Source organism: Canis lupus, chromosome 37 (genome assembly GCF_048164855.1).
Source record: "Canis lupus baileyi chromosome 37, mCanLup2.hap1, whole genome shotgun sequence".
NCBI lineage: Eukaryota > Metazoa > Chordata > Mammalia > Carnivora > Canidae > Canis > Canis lupus.
Genome location: NC_132874.1, coordinates 21,473,660 through 21,489,577, shown reverse-complemented (window position 1 = coordinate 21,489,577; position 15,918 = coordinate 21,473,660). Strand labels below are relative to the sequence as shown.

The window sequence follows — 15,918 nt, the reverse complement described above, 5'->3', positions numbered from 1 at the left end:
TATGCATATGCTGGATATTTGATGTTCTCCCTCAGGGCACTCGGGCTCTAATCTTTGGTTTTTCTTCTTTCTGTGCTTCATTTTGGGTAGAATCTGTTGGTAGGTCTCAAGTTCTCTGATCTTTTCTTGTGTAGTGTCTAATCTGTTAAACATATCCAATAAAATCCATATATTCATGCTGTCTCCTAAATTCTTGAGCACACTGAGGGGCTTTATCACTGAGGTGATTGAGAACAATTTTGGAAATGTCCTTTTCTATTATTCCATCACCTCTCCTTTTTAGATCTTTCTGTTAAATGAGTTCATCTTGATCATAGGTCCGAGTTTTCTACTTTGCATGTCTGTAGTTTGTGGGCTGCTAAATGTTGGGACTCTTACATTTTGGGGCACTGGTTTTATTTTACGCTTTTAAAAGTGTTAGGTTTGTTCTGACATCCACTTGTTACTTGCAAATCAGTTTGACCTTTTCAAGGCTTGTATTTTTAAGCGTGGTCAGTGCAGTTCTAGAGTATCCCTTGTTCTAGAGCCAGAGGTGCCTGTTCCGGGGTCTCGACCCCGTGTCCAGTGTATTCAGTGAAGTCTTTCCACTCTGGCTGGGGATGACTGCCAGCCCCATGTACACTCTGGCAATTACATGGTTTATAGGTCATTTTTTTCCTCAAAAGTTGTTTTCTGCAACCCTTGTGGAATTTCACCTCATACATACTCAGGTTGGTGTTCAAGGAAGACTCAGGAGGGTCCCGAGGCCATTCTGGAACTTTCTGTGTGGCTCCCTCCTTTTCAGCACCCCACCCCACGGATGATAGCCTCCTGGGCTCCTCCTGATTTTAGGACTTCTGGGCAGCATGCAGTGTCCCTTCCCTGCACCCGCCGTGTGGACGTGGCCTCCAGGCAGAAAGCCTGCTATGTTGTTGAGCTTGCTGGGCTTGGTCCCCGTCATGCTCAGAACGTGGTCCTGCCCTGCCCATGGTCCAGCATCTGAAATAGTTGTTTGATGGATTTTTTTTTTTTTACCTTTCGGTTTTCCACTTACGCGGGCAAGTAAGGAAATGCAGCTGTTTCTCTCAATGTTTAGAAGCAGAAGGCACATTTCATTTTTCGAGAGACATGCTTTTTGAAGCAGTGATTTCTAACAGGTTAATAAACACATGTTTGAGGGTATCCTTTTTGTTCTCGAGCATGTTGGGAAAAAAAAAAAAAAACATTTATTAGGAGAGGGTCTACAATGGGTTTGTCCTCACTGGTTTTTCTGCCAGTAAATCCTAGGAAGGCACTTAGTAGTCTCTGAATCCAAATCCTTAAGAAACTGTCAGCTTGCTGAGAACGTTTGCTCCGTTTTTTCATCAGAGCTGTTGGTTTAGGGAGTCACAGTAAATTTTCACACAGTTTACATGTGGAGGATATTTTTTCCCGAATCTCAGTGTTTACCTTTTAGATTGGTCATTAGCAGTTGATTCTGCACTGAAGCATACTGCTTGCTGTCCCCAGATTGGCAGCAGGTGATCAGCTGTGTGACGTCGGGCAGGCCACTTACCTTCTCATCCCTCCGTGGAGGGAGCTGGGCTGATGGGACTTGAAGGGCCCTTCCATTCCTTCCTTCAGTGGATATTGAGTGTTCCAAGCCCTGAGGATACATTAGTAAATGAGACAGGCAGGGATGCTGCTGTCACGGAGCTCAGTGGAGTACAGCAACGACATAGACGCTACAAATAAAAAAATCAAATGAGGAAGAGAAATACCTTTGGTGAAGGGAGCTGTGAGGAAAACATACAAGGGCAACATGAGTGGTGATGGGAGGGCCCATGTTAGGGGGTGCTCCTCAGAGGCTTGTCTGCAGATGGGATGCTCGAGCTGCCATCCAGATGAGCAGAAGGAACCAGCCATTTGAGGCTGTAAGGCAAGAACATTCTAGGCAGAAGGAGGAGCCAAGTGTAAAGGCCTTGAGGTGAGCACAAACCCAGAATGGTGAGAGACCTCCATAGCTAGGTTGTCGTGAGTGAGGGGCTCAGGGGCACAAACGATGGCAGGGGGTGGTGGGGGACGTCAGGACCCGGCTCCTGCTGGCAGTCTGATTCTGATATTCAGTCCTGCTGTGACACTTCTCTACCCACATAGGGCACACAGTTAGATGTCACGTGGCCCCACAGGTAGATAACAGAGGGTCCCAGGAGTCCTTACTGGGGTGGGTGTGGTAGTTGAGGCCCTGGTGAGATCCCAAGGTCTGAAATCAGCAGGGACCGAAATGGCACCAGGGAGCCAGTGCAGTTTTAACAGGGAGATGAAGGCCCAGGTCAACAGTCCTGGTCAGCATGAGCCAGCATGAATCCATATCCACATTTGCAGAACCACGGATAGCTCCATAGGACCTGTTGCCTCAAAGAAAAGAAAATGGGCTTTTTGTGAAGTTCACATAAAGAGGCTACAAGGACCCCATAGCCAGAAATCCCGCTTCTGGGGAAAGAAGCCACCGGAAATCTGCCTGTAGAGTTAAGGAATGCACGCCTTTTAAATAGGGAAAGAGACTGCGAGAAGCAAGAGCAGTTCGGGAGGGGACAGGGGCCCGATCTGAAGTCAGCAGGCTTTGTTTTGGCAGAAGGCAGCTATCCAACCCTCAGCAGACCATCCCCCGGGTTGCTGGGTCGTTCTCCCTGTGTTCCCATACAGCACCAATTAATTCAGTTTGCAGTTAGTAACTCTTAAGGATCCAGACAGCTCTCCACCTGTTCTTGTTAGCACACTGGCCTGTGTAGTCTGCAAGAACCCCCTCCTCCTGGGCCTGCCGGAGCCTCCAGCCCGTCTCCACTCGTTTTGCTTTTGTCACATCACCTTTCACCTCGGAGTTGGGAGGCCTCCAGGCTTGCCTGTCTGCACAGGATGGCTCCTCATGTGGTCTCTTTTAGGGCAGGGGAGTCACTGTTGTCAGCTGCCTTCTCCAGCCCAGCATCCTCTTACCTCTGTTGTAGCTCTGTGTTTCTTAAAACAGCATATTAATAGATTCTTGATTTGAACATGAATGGTTTTTTATTTAACAACTTTTAACTGTCTTTCATTGTCTCCTGCAGTCTGGCTTTTTTCCCTTAGCACTCCAGTGACACTGCTTGCCCGAGTTTATTAATGGCTTCTCATCTCCCCTCCCATTGCCTCTTCTTCTTTCTCCTTCGAGGGGAGCCTCTTACTGCCTTCCTGCCTCCCCACTGCCTCCTGGCCCTGCATGTGGTTCCAGCAGGCTTGCTCCTCACTCCTCACTCTTCCTTTGGAGCTCCTGCTTCTCAATTCAACCATCACTTCTGGGCACCAGCTCTACTCATCTCTACCCTGATTTCTCTCACCCCCATATCTGGGCTCTGGAGCATCTACATTTGAGTAATAGCTGTGGATAAAATCACGTTTCTCCCTTCTCGCCCTCCCGCAGCCTACATCAGACTCCCCTGTGGGTGCCCCATCTGCTGGGCACCCAGGCTCAGTGGTTTCAGGGTCATCTGTGATCCATTTGCCTGTTACTCAAGAAGTTATCTGGTCACATTGCCTCTAGCTGCAGTGGAGTGTGTTGAGGATGGTGGACAGAGGGAACACCGTGGGGGAGGTTCTGATGAAGGAGAGGTTGAAAGATAGAGGGCCCTTACTAGCCTCCTCAGGATTCAGGACACCCTGTGTTACTGGCAACAGCAGCCTATCAAATGCTCTTTCAGTTGGCAGTACCAGCATTGGAATGACGGAGGCCAAGGTAATATTAGTGTTTATTGCAGTGTGGGTCAGTAAAGTGGATCACGGAGCCTCCATTCAGTGGACTGATAATGCAGCCTTAGAAAAGACCGAGAGCTGACCTGCTAAGACAAGTTCTAAGATACTGTCAAGTGATAAAAGCGAGAGAGGCCAAAATACTATGTCTACTAAACTACCACTTGTGTTTTTTTTAAAGGTGGGTGGAAATACTTATATTCTTACTTGCTTGTGGATACATCCAGACACTGTGGAAGGATAGCGGGAAACCAGACTGAGTGGCTACCTGGAGGGTGCGGGTCCTGGGCAGGGGGAGGGCAGGGGTGCTGGGGGCCTCGTACCACTCACCTTCTTACATCTGTAGGTTCTTGAACCTTATGCATGTATTTTAACCTCTTCCAAAGTTCCAAAAGACTGAATTTGTTTTTTAAAAAACTTCTGAAGTTTTTCTACCAATTGAATGTGAAAGTCGTTTTGTTTGACCAGGGGAATTATTTGACTTCTCTAGATGGCCATTCCTGAGTCTTTTCTGGTGGCCTTGGCTTATTTGCTTTCACTGTGGAGGAAATATTTCTGACCTATAATTCGTGTTCTTCCCCTCAAAGAACTTCTACCCTTGCTAATTTTATGAGTTAAGCTTGATCCAATTTTCTTACATTTCTTTCCCTTTCTTCTTTCACCCAAGGCTCTATATATTATCAGATGTAATAATAATACTCCGACAATTCATATGAATAGGATGATTATAGTCCTTTATTAATATTTCAATTCTTGGGCACCTGGGGGCTCAAGTCGGTTGGGCATCTGCCTTTGGCTCAGGTCATGAACCTGGGGTCCTGGGATCAAGTCCCAGGTGGGGCTCTGTGCTCAGGTGGGAAGTCTGCTTCTCCCTCTGCCCCTTCCCCTGCTTGTGCGTGTTCTCTCTCTCTCTCTATCTCTATCTCTATCTCTATCCCTCTCTCTCCCTCTCTCTCATCCTCCCCGCCCCCCCCCCCCCCCGTCAAGTAAATAAAATCTTTAAAAGAAAATACTTGAATTCTTCCCTGGATGTAACTTGATAAACTCTGCAAAAGCATTAAATGAAACTCCAGCCTCTATTCTAAGAAACACTCCGTTCAGAAGACCGCGTGTTGAAGACGCAGCAGCCACGGTGATGTTGAGGCGCTGACTCAGGAGGGAGAAGTAGCACAACACTTCATGTGGCAGGAAAGAGAATTGTCTAGAAGTGCTAGTTAGAAGGCTGTTTGTAAGAGGCGGGTGGGCGGAGAGCATCTCCTCCCAGGGCGGCGAGGGAGCCCTCCCGAGAGGCTGGGGCCCGCGGGGGGCGCTGGGCTGCGCACGTTGATCTGCATTCAGAAAAAGAAATTCCAGCTGAATGGCAGGTAGCTTTGGCTCCAATAATGATATGTTTTGAAGCAATTTCCCTTTTGCGTTCGTTCCACTTCTCGAGCCCGGAATAGGCACACTTCCTGAGGCCCACTCTCTCGGTCCCATTCTTTAAGAGTCTCAAATTTTGTAGCTTTTCAGCAATCCATCTTTATTTATTTAGGAGAGATAAGCAAGAGAGGGTGATTTCCTTGTGAGACTTGGAAAGAAAACAAATGCCCTTAACAGCAGACCTTTGGCGGTCCTGGGGCGGGGGTGACTAGGCCGCCACAGACCACAGACCCTGTGATTTCACGCTCTCGGCAGGTTCGTCTCCGTTCATGGACGCGTTAACAGCCAACGGGACGACCAACATACAGACGTCTGTTACAGGAGTGACAGCCGGGAAAAGGAAATTTATTGACGACAGAAGAGACCAGCCTTTTGACAAGCGGTTGCGTTTCAGTGTGAGGCAAACGGAAAGTGCCTACAGATACAGAGATATTGTCGTCAGGAAGCAGGATGGCTTCACCCACATCTTGTTGTCAACAAAATCATCAGAGAATAACTCCCTAAACCCAGAGGTGAGACCCATTCCTTGGCCGATTCGTGCTTCGCGTTTCCCCACGCGCCCGTACCCGGGGCCTGCCTCGAACCGGTGCTCTCTGCGCCCTTCCTGCTGCGCCCTTGCCTGCCCCGCTCGCAGAGGGACCGGTGTCGCCGCTCCCCGCTGCAGGGCCTTCGTGCTCCTGGCGGGGAGCACCTGGCGAGGTCGGCTCTCAGGGGTCCGGGGAGCGGGCGCTTGCACACGTTCAGAAACAAAGCCTCGGGTGTCTCCGGGGAAGTGTCGGAGCCCGCGCCGGGCCTTCCTTACAGCCCTGCACGCCGCAGGTGGCTGATTCCCCTGGGAGCGCCCAGGCCAAGTGCTTTCCAGACGAGAAAACCAAGAGTTCGTAGGTCTGGCCGGGCCCCGTGGCCAACCCGCTCGGGGCTGGTGTCCGCTACACGTTTAGACCGCAGAGTCCCTTGTCCCTTCATTGGGTATTCGTAAATGCTTCAGCGGGATCGTGCCCTCTTTTCAGTGGCTCGTGCCCTTCTAGAACGACCCCTGCTGCTGTGCTCGCACTTACTGTGCTTCTGCACCAAACTGCTGGGGTTTCCGTCCCAGCTCTGGCAGGCGGGTGTTTAAAAAAAAAAAAAAAAAAAAGGAAAAAAAGCAGGGAACCCTAGTTTCTTTCGACTGGTTGAATGTGCCACCTGCTGTCCGAACTGTAGAAATGCCAAGTGGAAGTCCTGTGTCCCTTGCCTCGTCCGCCAGAGTCCCAGCGACAGGAAGCGGAGGTGACTCGGCCTCACCTGTCCCTGTCGCACACCGCCCCCAGCGTTCCCAGGCTGGCTACAGGAAAGAGGCTTCCTCTGGGGCCAGGCTGGCCGGTCGCAGAACGCTCTTAGGATTCTGTCTCGAGAATACTCTTTGCCACTTTAACTTCTGGTGACTTCCAGGTAATGAAAGAAGTCCAGAGCGCCCTGAGCACGGCCGCCGCCGACGACAGCAAGCTCGTGCTGCTCAGCGCGGTGGGCAGCGTCTTCTGCTGCGGGCTCGACTTTATTTATTTTATACGGCGTTTAACAGACGACAGGAAAAGAGAAAGCACTAAAATGGCAGAAGCTATCAGGTATGCAGACCCGGTGTTTCCTCACGGCTCTGGGAGGGTCTTGCCTTTCGCGTACCCCCCGCCCCCCGCCCCCGCCCCAGAACAGGCTCCAGCAAGCCCCCCCCTCCACTGAGACGCACGGGATCCAAACTAATTAAATCAGCTGTCTTTCCTGTGGGCCTGGCACCAAGTGCTGCTTGCCTTGAGCAAATCACTCATTTCAAGGCTGGCTCGAGCCCAGCGCGTGCTCCGGGAACGTTCCAACGGTCAGCGTGGACAGCAGCACAGAGCCAGAGCGCCCGCTGTCGGTACCGTGAGCGGGTTCTGTCCTCAGCCCTGAAAGGTGCATTGTCTTTCCCGTAATGACTTACCGTTTGCTCGACTCTGAAAGACACTGGCTGGGCTACATGACACGCTGGTGCCATAACATCGCATGAAAAGCGTGTTTCAGCACAAGCACCTTCTTGTGCAAGTCCATCCCGAGCTCCAGCGACCCATAAAACTATACCCCGTAGGGTGAAAAGTGAGAGTTCCCTTTCTCTCACGTGTTCCCCGCCCCCCAGGGACCCACCATTCTTTTAGGTCTTCCCAGCCTTTTTCTGAACACTGTCAAGTACGCATTCCTTACGTATTACAGATAATATAGATTTATTTTTAGTTCCGTTAAATAAATGGAATTATACCGTGTGTTCTTTTGCAACTTGCATTTTCCGTTTAACCATGTGACTTCAGAGATTTCCATTTCTCCTGTTTGGGGATCCTTCACTGCCATATCATAATATTGCAAAAAGCTTCCCTAGAATCACCTGACACTGCCATGAGCCTATCTAGGGACATATTCATTTTCCATAGTTTCCAGTGAGGAATAAACTGTAAGGATAATTTAAAATATCTAATTATTCAGAAATTAATTTTATTTGGAGCGAATGAAACCCAGTCACCAACCAGGAAGACCACTGTACTGCCTTAACCCACCTCCCTAAAATGTCATATCCCCGAGTGACCCCTGAGAACCCTCCCATGTGCTTTTGCCTTGCATGGGGTTCAAGAAGATGGGAACTTAGACACACAGACATGCAAAGTAAACTTGGTCAGATCTTCTCCAAATCCCCAGATACTTGGGGTTGAAGCTGAGCTGCTTTTGGTGATTATTGGGCCCTTTGTGGCTAAGATCCTGTGCCCTGACCCTGGGGGCACAGGGCTTCCTGGTCCCCCCAACCATCCCTATAGGTGCACATCGAGATCAGTGGAAGTTCTGTCTTGGTGGTGCGGACTGGGGCAGAGGAGTCCTGGAACCCCATACCTAGGGGTGTCCAGGTATTGCCTTGGCCTTTGTTAAAATCGTTATAAATTTTCAAAATTAGTATATTTTGTCACTGTGTACAGATGCATGCATGCATACAACAGGTTCCTTCGTCTTTTTAAACATTACCACTTTTCAGATTATTATATGATAGTTTTTTCAAAAACAGTTTGAAGTTTTACAGTCTGATTAAGTATTGTCTAAGTATTGTCTCTGGTCTCCTACATAAGGTCATACGTGTAGTAGACTGGACCATCTTTTTTTTTTTTTTTTTTTTTTTTTAAAGATTTTATTTGTTTATTCATGAGAGACACCGAGAGAGAGAGGCAGAGACACAGGCAGAGGGAGAAGCAGGCTCCATGCAGGGAGCCCGATGCGGGACTCGATCCCGGGACTCCAGGATCATGCCCTGGGCCGAAGGTGGCACTAAACCGCTGAGCCACCCGGGGTGCCCTAGACTGGACCATCTTATGACTCAATTTCAAATTGACCTTCTTGATCAATACACACAATTACTTGACAGACTCAGTACTTCTAAGACAACTTGTAGGTATTCCTGATTATTAACCCATCCCGTCCTTTTAGGATGAACTACGTGGGTCTAATTTTCATTTTTTAAATACAAAGTATTGCGCCTCAGGCGGTGACTTTGTAGATTTTCTGTAAGCTCACACTGACTTCACACATGACGCTGTGATTTGGGGAGCTCTGCCGTAAAAAAGGACCTGGATTTGTCAGCCAGTGCCTTCTGCATTCTGGCTCATTTCTCCCTGGAGAAGCTTCCCTGAGCTCCACTCCTAAATCTCGCTGTCTCCACCCAAGCCTGGCCCACTCTTCCCGTGTTGAATTGCCCTTGACGGTGGCTGAGGCTTCCATTGTGGGTACTGGAAAACATCCAGGAAAGATGGGTGGACAGACCACATGTGTGGGACCTTTAGGTCACTGCAGGAGTTTATCAGACAGGTGCCCTCTCCCGTTTCTTGTCCAGACTGTCCCTCTCCTCACCCCCGACAAAAAGACCAAATCCTACTTTACGGAAACCCACTTGGTTCTTCTTAAAGTGAATATATTTTTGTCAATGTGAATTTCTCTTCATGTACTCTGGCAGGGTGTGACAGTAATTAGTTATACCAGATTCACTTAACCTCCGCTCTTGCTCATTTGCATTTAAATTAATTTTTATATGTATAAGATGGGCTTTACACATAAAACTGTATGTTTGTTGCTGCCGTGTTGCTTGGATCCCTTAAAACTTTGGGGCGAAGGACGGCCCTGTGGCAAGTCTCCTCCATAAGAAGTGGGAAATGGGAAGCTGGGGCTCGGATGGGCTGGTCGGGTTCCTGCTACAGCGAGTTCGGTCCTGGGGCCGCAGGCCTAACCAGGGGCAGTGGAATCAAACATTCAGCACGTTGGTGACAAAACCACAGTTACTGTGACTCCGTTTATAACATGAGGCTTTGGAAGTCTGTGGGAACCAGTGGCTCCCTCGTAGCCCCTGAAGGACCGAGAGGCTCCTCCCGCAGGGGGCAGGCATCTTGCACCGCGGACCGGACCCGGAGGCCAGGCTGGCAGCAGCGACCTCTCCCCATTGAGGCCTGTGCGGACGGTCACAGTGAGGGCAGAGGTCCTTTGAAACCCGGCAGGGAGCTGGCGATTAGTGGCCTCCTTTCCTGTTGTTCTGAGGTGGTTTTCTCACTTTTTCGGTGACCTCTGTGAAGTAGTAAATGTTCTTCCAAAGAATGGGTGAGAAGTTCGCTTTTGTTAAGTTGTGTTTTCCAACTCCTCTGATGACCAGTATATAACCTCTTTCCTTCCGTGCCATTCCCGGCACAGCCTCGATAGCTCGGTTCACACTCACTTCCCAGGAAGCTGAAATTTAAATCCAGTGTGTTGCGTTGAGCACATTTGGACTCGCATGCGTTTTGCTTGAATGCATGCTCTACACGCCCTGGAGGCAGCAGAGGTGCCTCCTTGAAGGCCACACTCCCGAGGGCAGCGTCCCCGGGCCTGTAGGCAGCCCCTGCCTCCCTGTCTCTGGTCGCAGGGTGGCTCCATATGCAGCCCACGTGGCCAAGCCTTTGTGGCTCTGCAAGTTTCTGCTAAAGAGAAAAGCATCTTTTTTTTAATTAATTAAGTAATTAATTAATTAATTATTTTAGAGAGAGAGGCAGAGACACAAGAGGAGGGAGAAGTAGGCTCCATGCCGGGAGCCCGATGCGGGACTCGATCCCGTGATTCCAGGATCACGCCTTGGGCCAAAGGCAGGCACCAAACCGCTGAGCCACCCAGGGATCACCCAGAAAAGCATTTCTATGAAGTTTGTTGTCATTGTTTTCAAACAACAAATTTGAGGGGCGGGGGCGGGGCACGCTCATTTCTGACATCTCCGAGCTCACACGTCAGAATGGTCGCTGTGTCCTCTAAAAGAGGAAAGATGGTCTTTGCTCAGGTGTCCCAGAAGCAGCCCCCGGTTTCGAATGAAGCTATCATCCCAAGCAAAAATAAAAATAACTTGAGGGGCGGGAGTGGGGAATCAACCTCAAACAATTCTCCAGGCTTTGATTTTGCAGTATCTATTTTAGAAGCATTTTTTTTTTCTTCTGTACAAGATACAACGTGAGAAGGAGCGCTTGCTCTGGGGGGTGATTGATTCCTTTGACCATTTCTCTATAAAGTCACTCTCTTACTGCCGTATGTGGTCATTTCTTTCATGTTGCCCTGCCATCCCATTCATGGTTTCCAGATGTTGTTAGCACTGGTGCAGTTCCTACCGTCGCCTGTCCACACGAGGCAGATGAAAGCAGGGCGACTCCAGGGCACCCGGGGACGTGTTTTGAAAACGTCTGCTCTGTATCATGGAGACCTTTTCAAGAGTCATCAGACTGAGCATAGAAAATGTATTTCCATCATGTCATTGACCCAGAATCCTCAAGAGGTGGCACAAGTGAAGTAGCTTCATGTAAATTGTCTACATTATTTCAAGAATCCATTTAAAAGGTTGTCTGGCTCCTTTGTATCATTAAAACCCAGAGTGATCTTTCTAACAATGCCTCAGGCTCTCGTTTAGAAAGTCTCACTGCACTCATTCATTCCAATGAGTCAATTCTCACTCAATGTCAAGATCCCACAAACCTTAGGGGACCTTGGGGGCTGGGCTGAGGTCTACACTGGCTGCAGGGTGCCTTTGAGAACACTCCCTGGAACTGGGCGTGCAAGCTGCCACATTCTGCAGTGTGTCCCCTCTTCTGTTCTTCACGCACACACACACGCGTGCTCCCCAAACCTCCCTAACCTGCCCTTTCCAAAAAAAATATATGACCCCTCGTGTCACTATCTGGGGAAATGGGGAGAGCACTTAAGATGCTGAGTCATGATTTCCAGAGATAATCTGAAGAGATGTGCTATAGCCTTTAAATTACTGAATTGCAGAGAGCAACCAGATTGTTGATTCTGGTCCTAAAGACGGTGGTCAGGTTTAGAATTCTGTAATTCTGAGCTAGAACTCTGACTGCCTTAAAGGAATTATCTTCTGTTTTAGTTGGTACATGTTTGTCCTTCTCTTCACCGTGTTAAATCCTAACAAGCAGCAACCTCTGAACGTAAGGTTAAAGTCTAGTGGGAGGAAGATAGCTGCACGTTCCCACTATGGCATGGCACCAACCTACTACCCTCAATTGAAAAGCAGCTCACTTTTCCAGTCTGATCCTAAAATAAATCCAAAAATAGCATTGGCTCGGTTTTGTAAAACTGCACATCCTCTGTGAAGGCTGCCCTACCCCTGGTCTTGCTCTCCTTTGCAGCCCTGATGTGATTGTGGTCAACAGCACACAGTGGGGTACACAGTGGCGCACAGGCATGGGTCTCTGCTGCTTGCTGTTCTTCCTTGGATCTCCTGTCTTACACTAGCCTGGACGTTTCTTGGTTCTGCACCCCCAAGTCATTCCATCTAATTCTGGATACTCCAGAAGTCTCTGGTGTTTCCAAATAGTGAGTTGTCTGAAATTACGTACCAAGTCCAGACCCAGACCCCATGGGTCCTAACCCCAACCTCCTAGTCGTTGCTCAACACCAGACAGTCCTGGTAGGCCCTGTGCCAGGTTTCCTTTGGGAGAGTTCTAGATTGGTCATCAGAAGCCCACAGTGTTTATTGGGCTCCTTATGTCTTAAAAGGAAGAAAGGTTGAAGAGAAAGATGGATTGGTCCTGGAGCCCGAGCGCCAGCTGCAAATCCAAGAGCAGCCTCTGACTGGACCTCACCCATAGTCTTCATACAGGTCCTGTAGCCACCCTCTCAAAGCATCCAGGACACCTTTGGGCCCTTACAGCACACGGTCAATACGTCCATGGCCTGCTTCCGGGAGAAGGCCTTCAGCGAACCTCAGCTCGTACCAATTTCTATAGTTCACCTCTTGGTTTATTGAACTTTATAATAGTAGATTTTTCTGTTGCTCAGATACACAATGTTTTGAGTAATTTCCCATTTATTTTTCATTTTAGAAACTTCGTGAATACTTTCATTCAGTTTAAGAAGCCTATTATTGTAGCAGTAAATGGCCCAGCCATTGGACTAGGAGCCTCCATATTGCCTCTTTGTGATGTGGTTTGGGCCAATGAAAAGGCTTGGTTTCAGACACCCTATACTACCTTCGGACAGAGTCCAGATGGCTGTTCCACCGTTATGTTTCCCAAGATTATGGGAGGAGCATCTGTGAGTATCTCTATTTTTAAAAATTATTCTAGAAAACTTCCTGAAGAAATCTAGTTTGGTCATTAGTTTTCTAAATATATACAGGGTGTCATCTTTGTGGGGACTTCTATCAAATGCACTTGTCGTTCAGTTCTGTTCATTAACTCATATTCTTCATGAAATCATAGGTTTTCATATTTTGGTTCATAGAACATTTATGGACACATTGCATCATTTCCTAGAGAAGGACTTTACTCGGTGAGCACTGATAGGCACTCTTAGTAAATACCCAGTTTGTAACCCAAATAATAGAGTGTGCCATCAAAACATTCTTGCCCTGATAACTTAAAAGCCAATAATCTAAAAGCTGTACTTTTAAGGGAAAAAAGCAAAGTGAGTTAGGATAAGAGAAGTCTTGCCGTGTGATTGTGGAGCTTTATCTTTTTAACTATTTAATCTATCCATAATAAGAGTGTTGGTAGCTTTTGATTTTTTTCAAGCAGTTACACACATTGTATTTCTTACTCCTTGAAATAGGGCAAGAGGTGGTGTCTTGGGTTAGGGTCTCCACAAGCCCACACTGAGGTGTGGACTTTGGCATGGTGGAGAAATATCAGATGGTCTGCACCTGTGGGCAGGATGGCAGCAGGTGGGGGGCTGGACAGCGGAAGGCAGGCCCAGCAAAGCTTGGGCCACCTGTGGGGAGCTCGGGAGCACGTACGGCCTTGTCACGGTTGTCCCACAATGGACTGAAATGGCTGGTTCCTTTATGTCCATCACTGCCAAGTGTGGGCTGCCCGGGAAGAGTGTCGTGACCATGGACGAGGCGACTCTCTGCAGCAGGGGACGTCCCCGAAGGAGCTGATGATGGCTGGCTGCTGACAGCTCTCCCACCAGCTGGGACAGCACAACGTGCCCTGGACGGGCCTCGGTGGCACTTCCCCGTGTCCATCACAGTCCACCAATCGGCCTTTCCTATCCACCTCTTCGTATGCGTTGTTCGGGGCTCTCTTCCCAGAGCAAGATGTGGAGGACAGGGATTAGCCACTGATGACTGTCGTGGGCGAGAACCGCCTGGATGTCAGTTAGTGGGTAAGCGTATGATGAGAACGCGGCTACTTGCATCCTCTCCTTATCTGCGGTGGGAACAATCGCAACTTTACAGTAGAGGAGCCTGGCAGGCACCACCTTACTGAGGGCTCGGAGTTCCCAGAAATAAGGCCCGTCTTCAGCCCCAACCTGCTGCAACGAGGATGACACAGCATCAGTCCACCAGTCCTGCCAGGTGGGCATCACCTGCGTCCAGCCTGGAGAGAGCACTGGACAGGCCCGGACGGCGACAGTCTTTGGACTGTGAGCAGGGCCCTTCCAGAGAGCTGCTCGGTCAGAGACCTGGGCACCGCCCCACCCTGGAGGGGACAGAGGGGCCCAGCACCTGTGCGCAGCATGGGGTGTTCCACGTGCTTCTGGGTCGGAGGAAGGACTTTTCTAGGAAGACCGTCGAACTTTGCAGACGGTTTGTGGCTCGACTCAGTACCATGCTGACGGTCACTTTCCGGTTTTGATCGTTGTAAGAGATCATGTGAGACGTTAACATTAGAGACAGTGCTGGGTAGAGGGTGTATGGTCTCCGTGCTGCCTTTATAATCCTTCCATAAGTCTGGCAGGAAGCGTAGAGGAAAGAGGCAGGAGTTGAGTGGACCCACATAGCTCCAGTAGCCACCCCATCCTTGTCGTCTCCCCCCAGCCGCCCCTGCCAGCCCCAGTGGCTGGGCTGTGTGGGGAACACTGGTGTCCCCCCTGCCCCACCACCGCCGAGGAGCTGCCCTTGCGCCCCCGTGGCCGCGGCTGGGCCAGGGAGCACCAGGACGTCCCCAGCGGGCAGCACGGCCCAGGGAGCCATCCTAGCCTTAAGTTCCCTGGGACCCTTGCTGCGTCCGCTGGCCATGTGCGCCCCTCGGGGACCTGCGGAGCCCAGTCTCAGCGGCAGGAGACACGGGGCCCTCGGATCATGGGTGGGGCGCGGGGGCAGTGGCAGGTGCCCCCGGCCTGCTCCCACCCCTTGTTGCCCAGTCCCGAGTGTTCTGGTCAGGGACATGGTACCGCAGCAAGGTCTGTGATGCCCTGTGTACACCGTAGCTCGGGAGAGGGTGCCGCGCCCAAGCCGGTTCCCCGCCTGCCTCTCAGACCGTCCCCGAGCTCCGGCGGCCAGAGGACCCCGGGGCCCTGGGCCTGGTCCCCCATCTTCTGGCCTGGCCTGTCCCGTGCCTGCACACTGGGCCTCCTGCGAGCCTCGGAGCGTGGTCCTCGTGAGGACCTCGGGCAGGAGGACAAGCCCGGACTACAGTAGGCATCTGTTCCCGTGACAACAGTCGGCGGGCCGCCACGTGGCCCACCAGCTGGTCTCCCCAGGAGCGTTGCCAAGCAGGCGGCTCAGCATCGGTGTCTGGCCGGAGGCTGGCTGTTCTGCGGTGACAGCGACTGAATCAGCCTCAGTGCACCCGAGCACATGGACCCCTGCGTGTGCGTCAGACCCGCGTGGGGCAGCCAGCGGCCAGGACTGCTCTCCCCCCGCCGCGGGGGACGCCGTGTGCCCGACGCCGGTGTGACACAGCCGTGGACCCACTTCCCCAGCCACCACAGGCCGGGCCCCCGTGCCCCCAGCCTTAGGCTCCTGAGCAGCCAGCCAGGCTGTCGCCGCTGCCCTCGGGCACCGTGTCCCGATTTGGATGCACTTCTCCTTCCGCGCCAGCTGGCCCAGCACATCCGCTCCAGAGTGTTTTTCTCCGTCACTGTCTGGTCCGGCCCCTGCCCGCGGAGGCTCCAGGGCCCTCGCCGCCCATGTTTCAGCTTGCACCCCCCAGACTGAGCCAGCGCACCCACGAATCCCGCTTGCTCATCAGGACTCCCCGAACGGCCGCAGGTGGGAGCCGAGGCGGGGCCTGGGCCAGCCGCCCGTGCGCCCACCCTGCCCTGGGCCGTGTGTGCCTTATCCCGGGTGCGCGCCCTACCAGGGCAGGCCCGATGGGACGGCTCTTGGCCGCCGTTTCCAACGCGTGGTCGTGGGTCCCGTGGCTGGGTGTCCGCCTCCGCCAGGGCTCAGGAAGCACTTCACAGTTGTTTTCTAAAAGACACGCTCTTCTCTGCCGTGAGCAGCGCAGCCCGGCTCAGAAGCCCGGGGGCCTGCCC

General features: G+C 51.1%; 1 protein-coding gene across 9 annotated transcripts in view; it reads left to right on the top strand.

Moving 5' to 3' along the window:
- CDYL (chromodomain Y like) overlaps nucleotides 1-15,918 on the top strand; it is a 230,733-nt gene that overhangs the window by 206,571 nt on the left and 8,244 nt on the right. For 7 of the 9 annotated variants that reach the window (XM_072813993.1, XM_072813999.1, XM_072813992.1 and 4 more), the window contains 3 exons: nucleotides 5,413-5,669; nucleotides 6,589-6,761; nucleotides 12,540-12,750. In XM_072813993.1, the coding sequence (XP_072670094.1) occupies nucleotides 5,413-5,669; nucleotides 6,589-6,761; nucleotides 12,540-12,750 (641 nt within the window). The remainder of the gene's footprint in view (nucleotides 1-5,412; nucleotides 5,670-6,588; nucleotides 6,762-12,539; nucleotides 12,751-15,918) is intronic. The other 2 variants (XM_072814000.1, XM_072813995.1) reach the window with 1 other exon arrangement.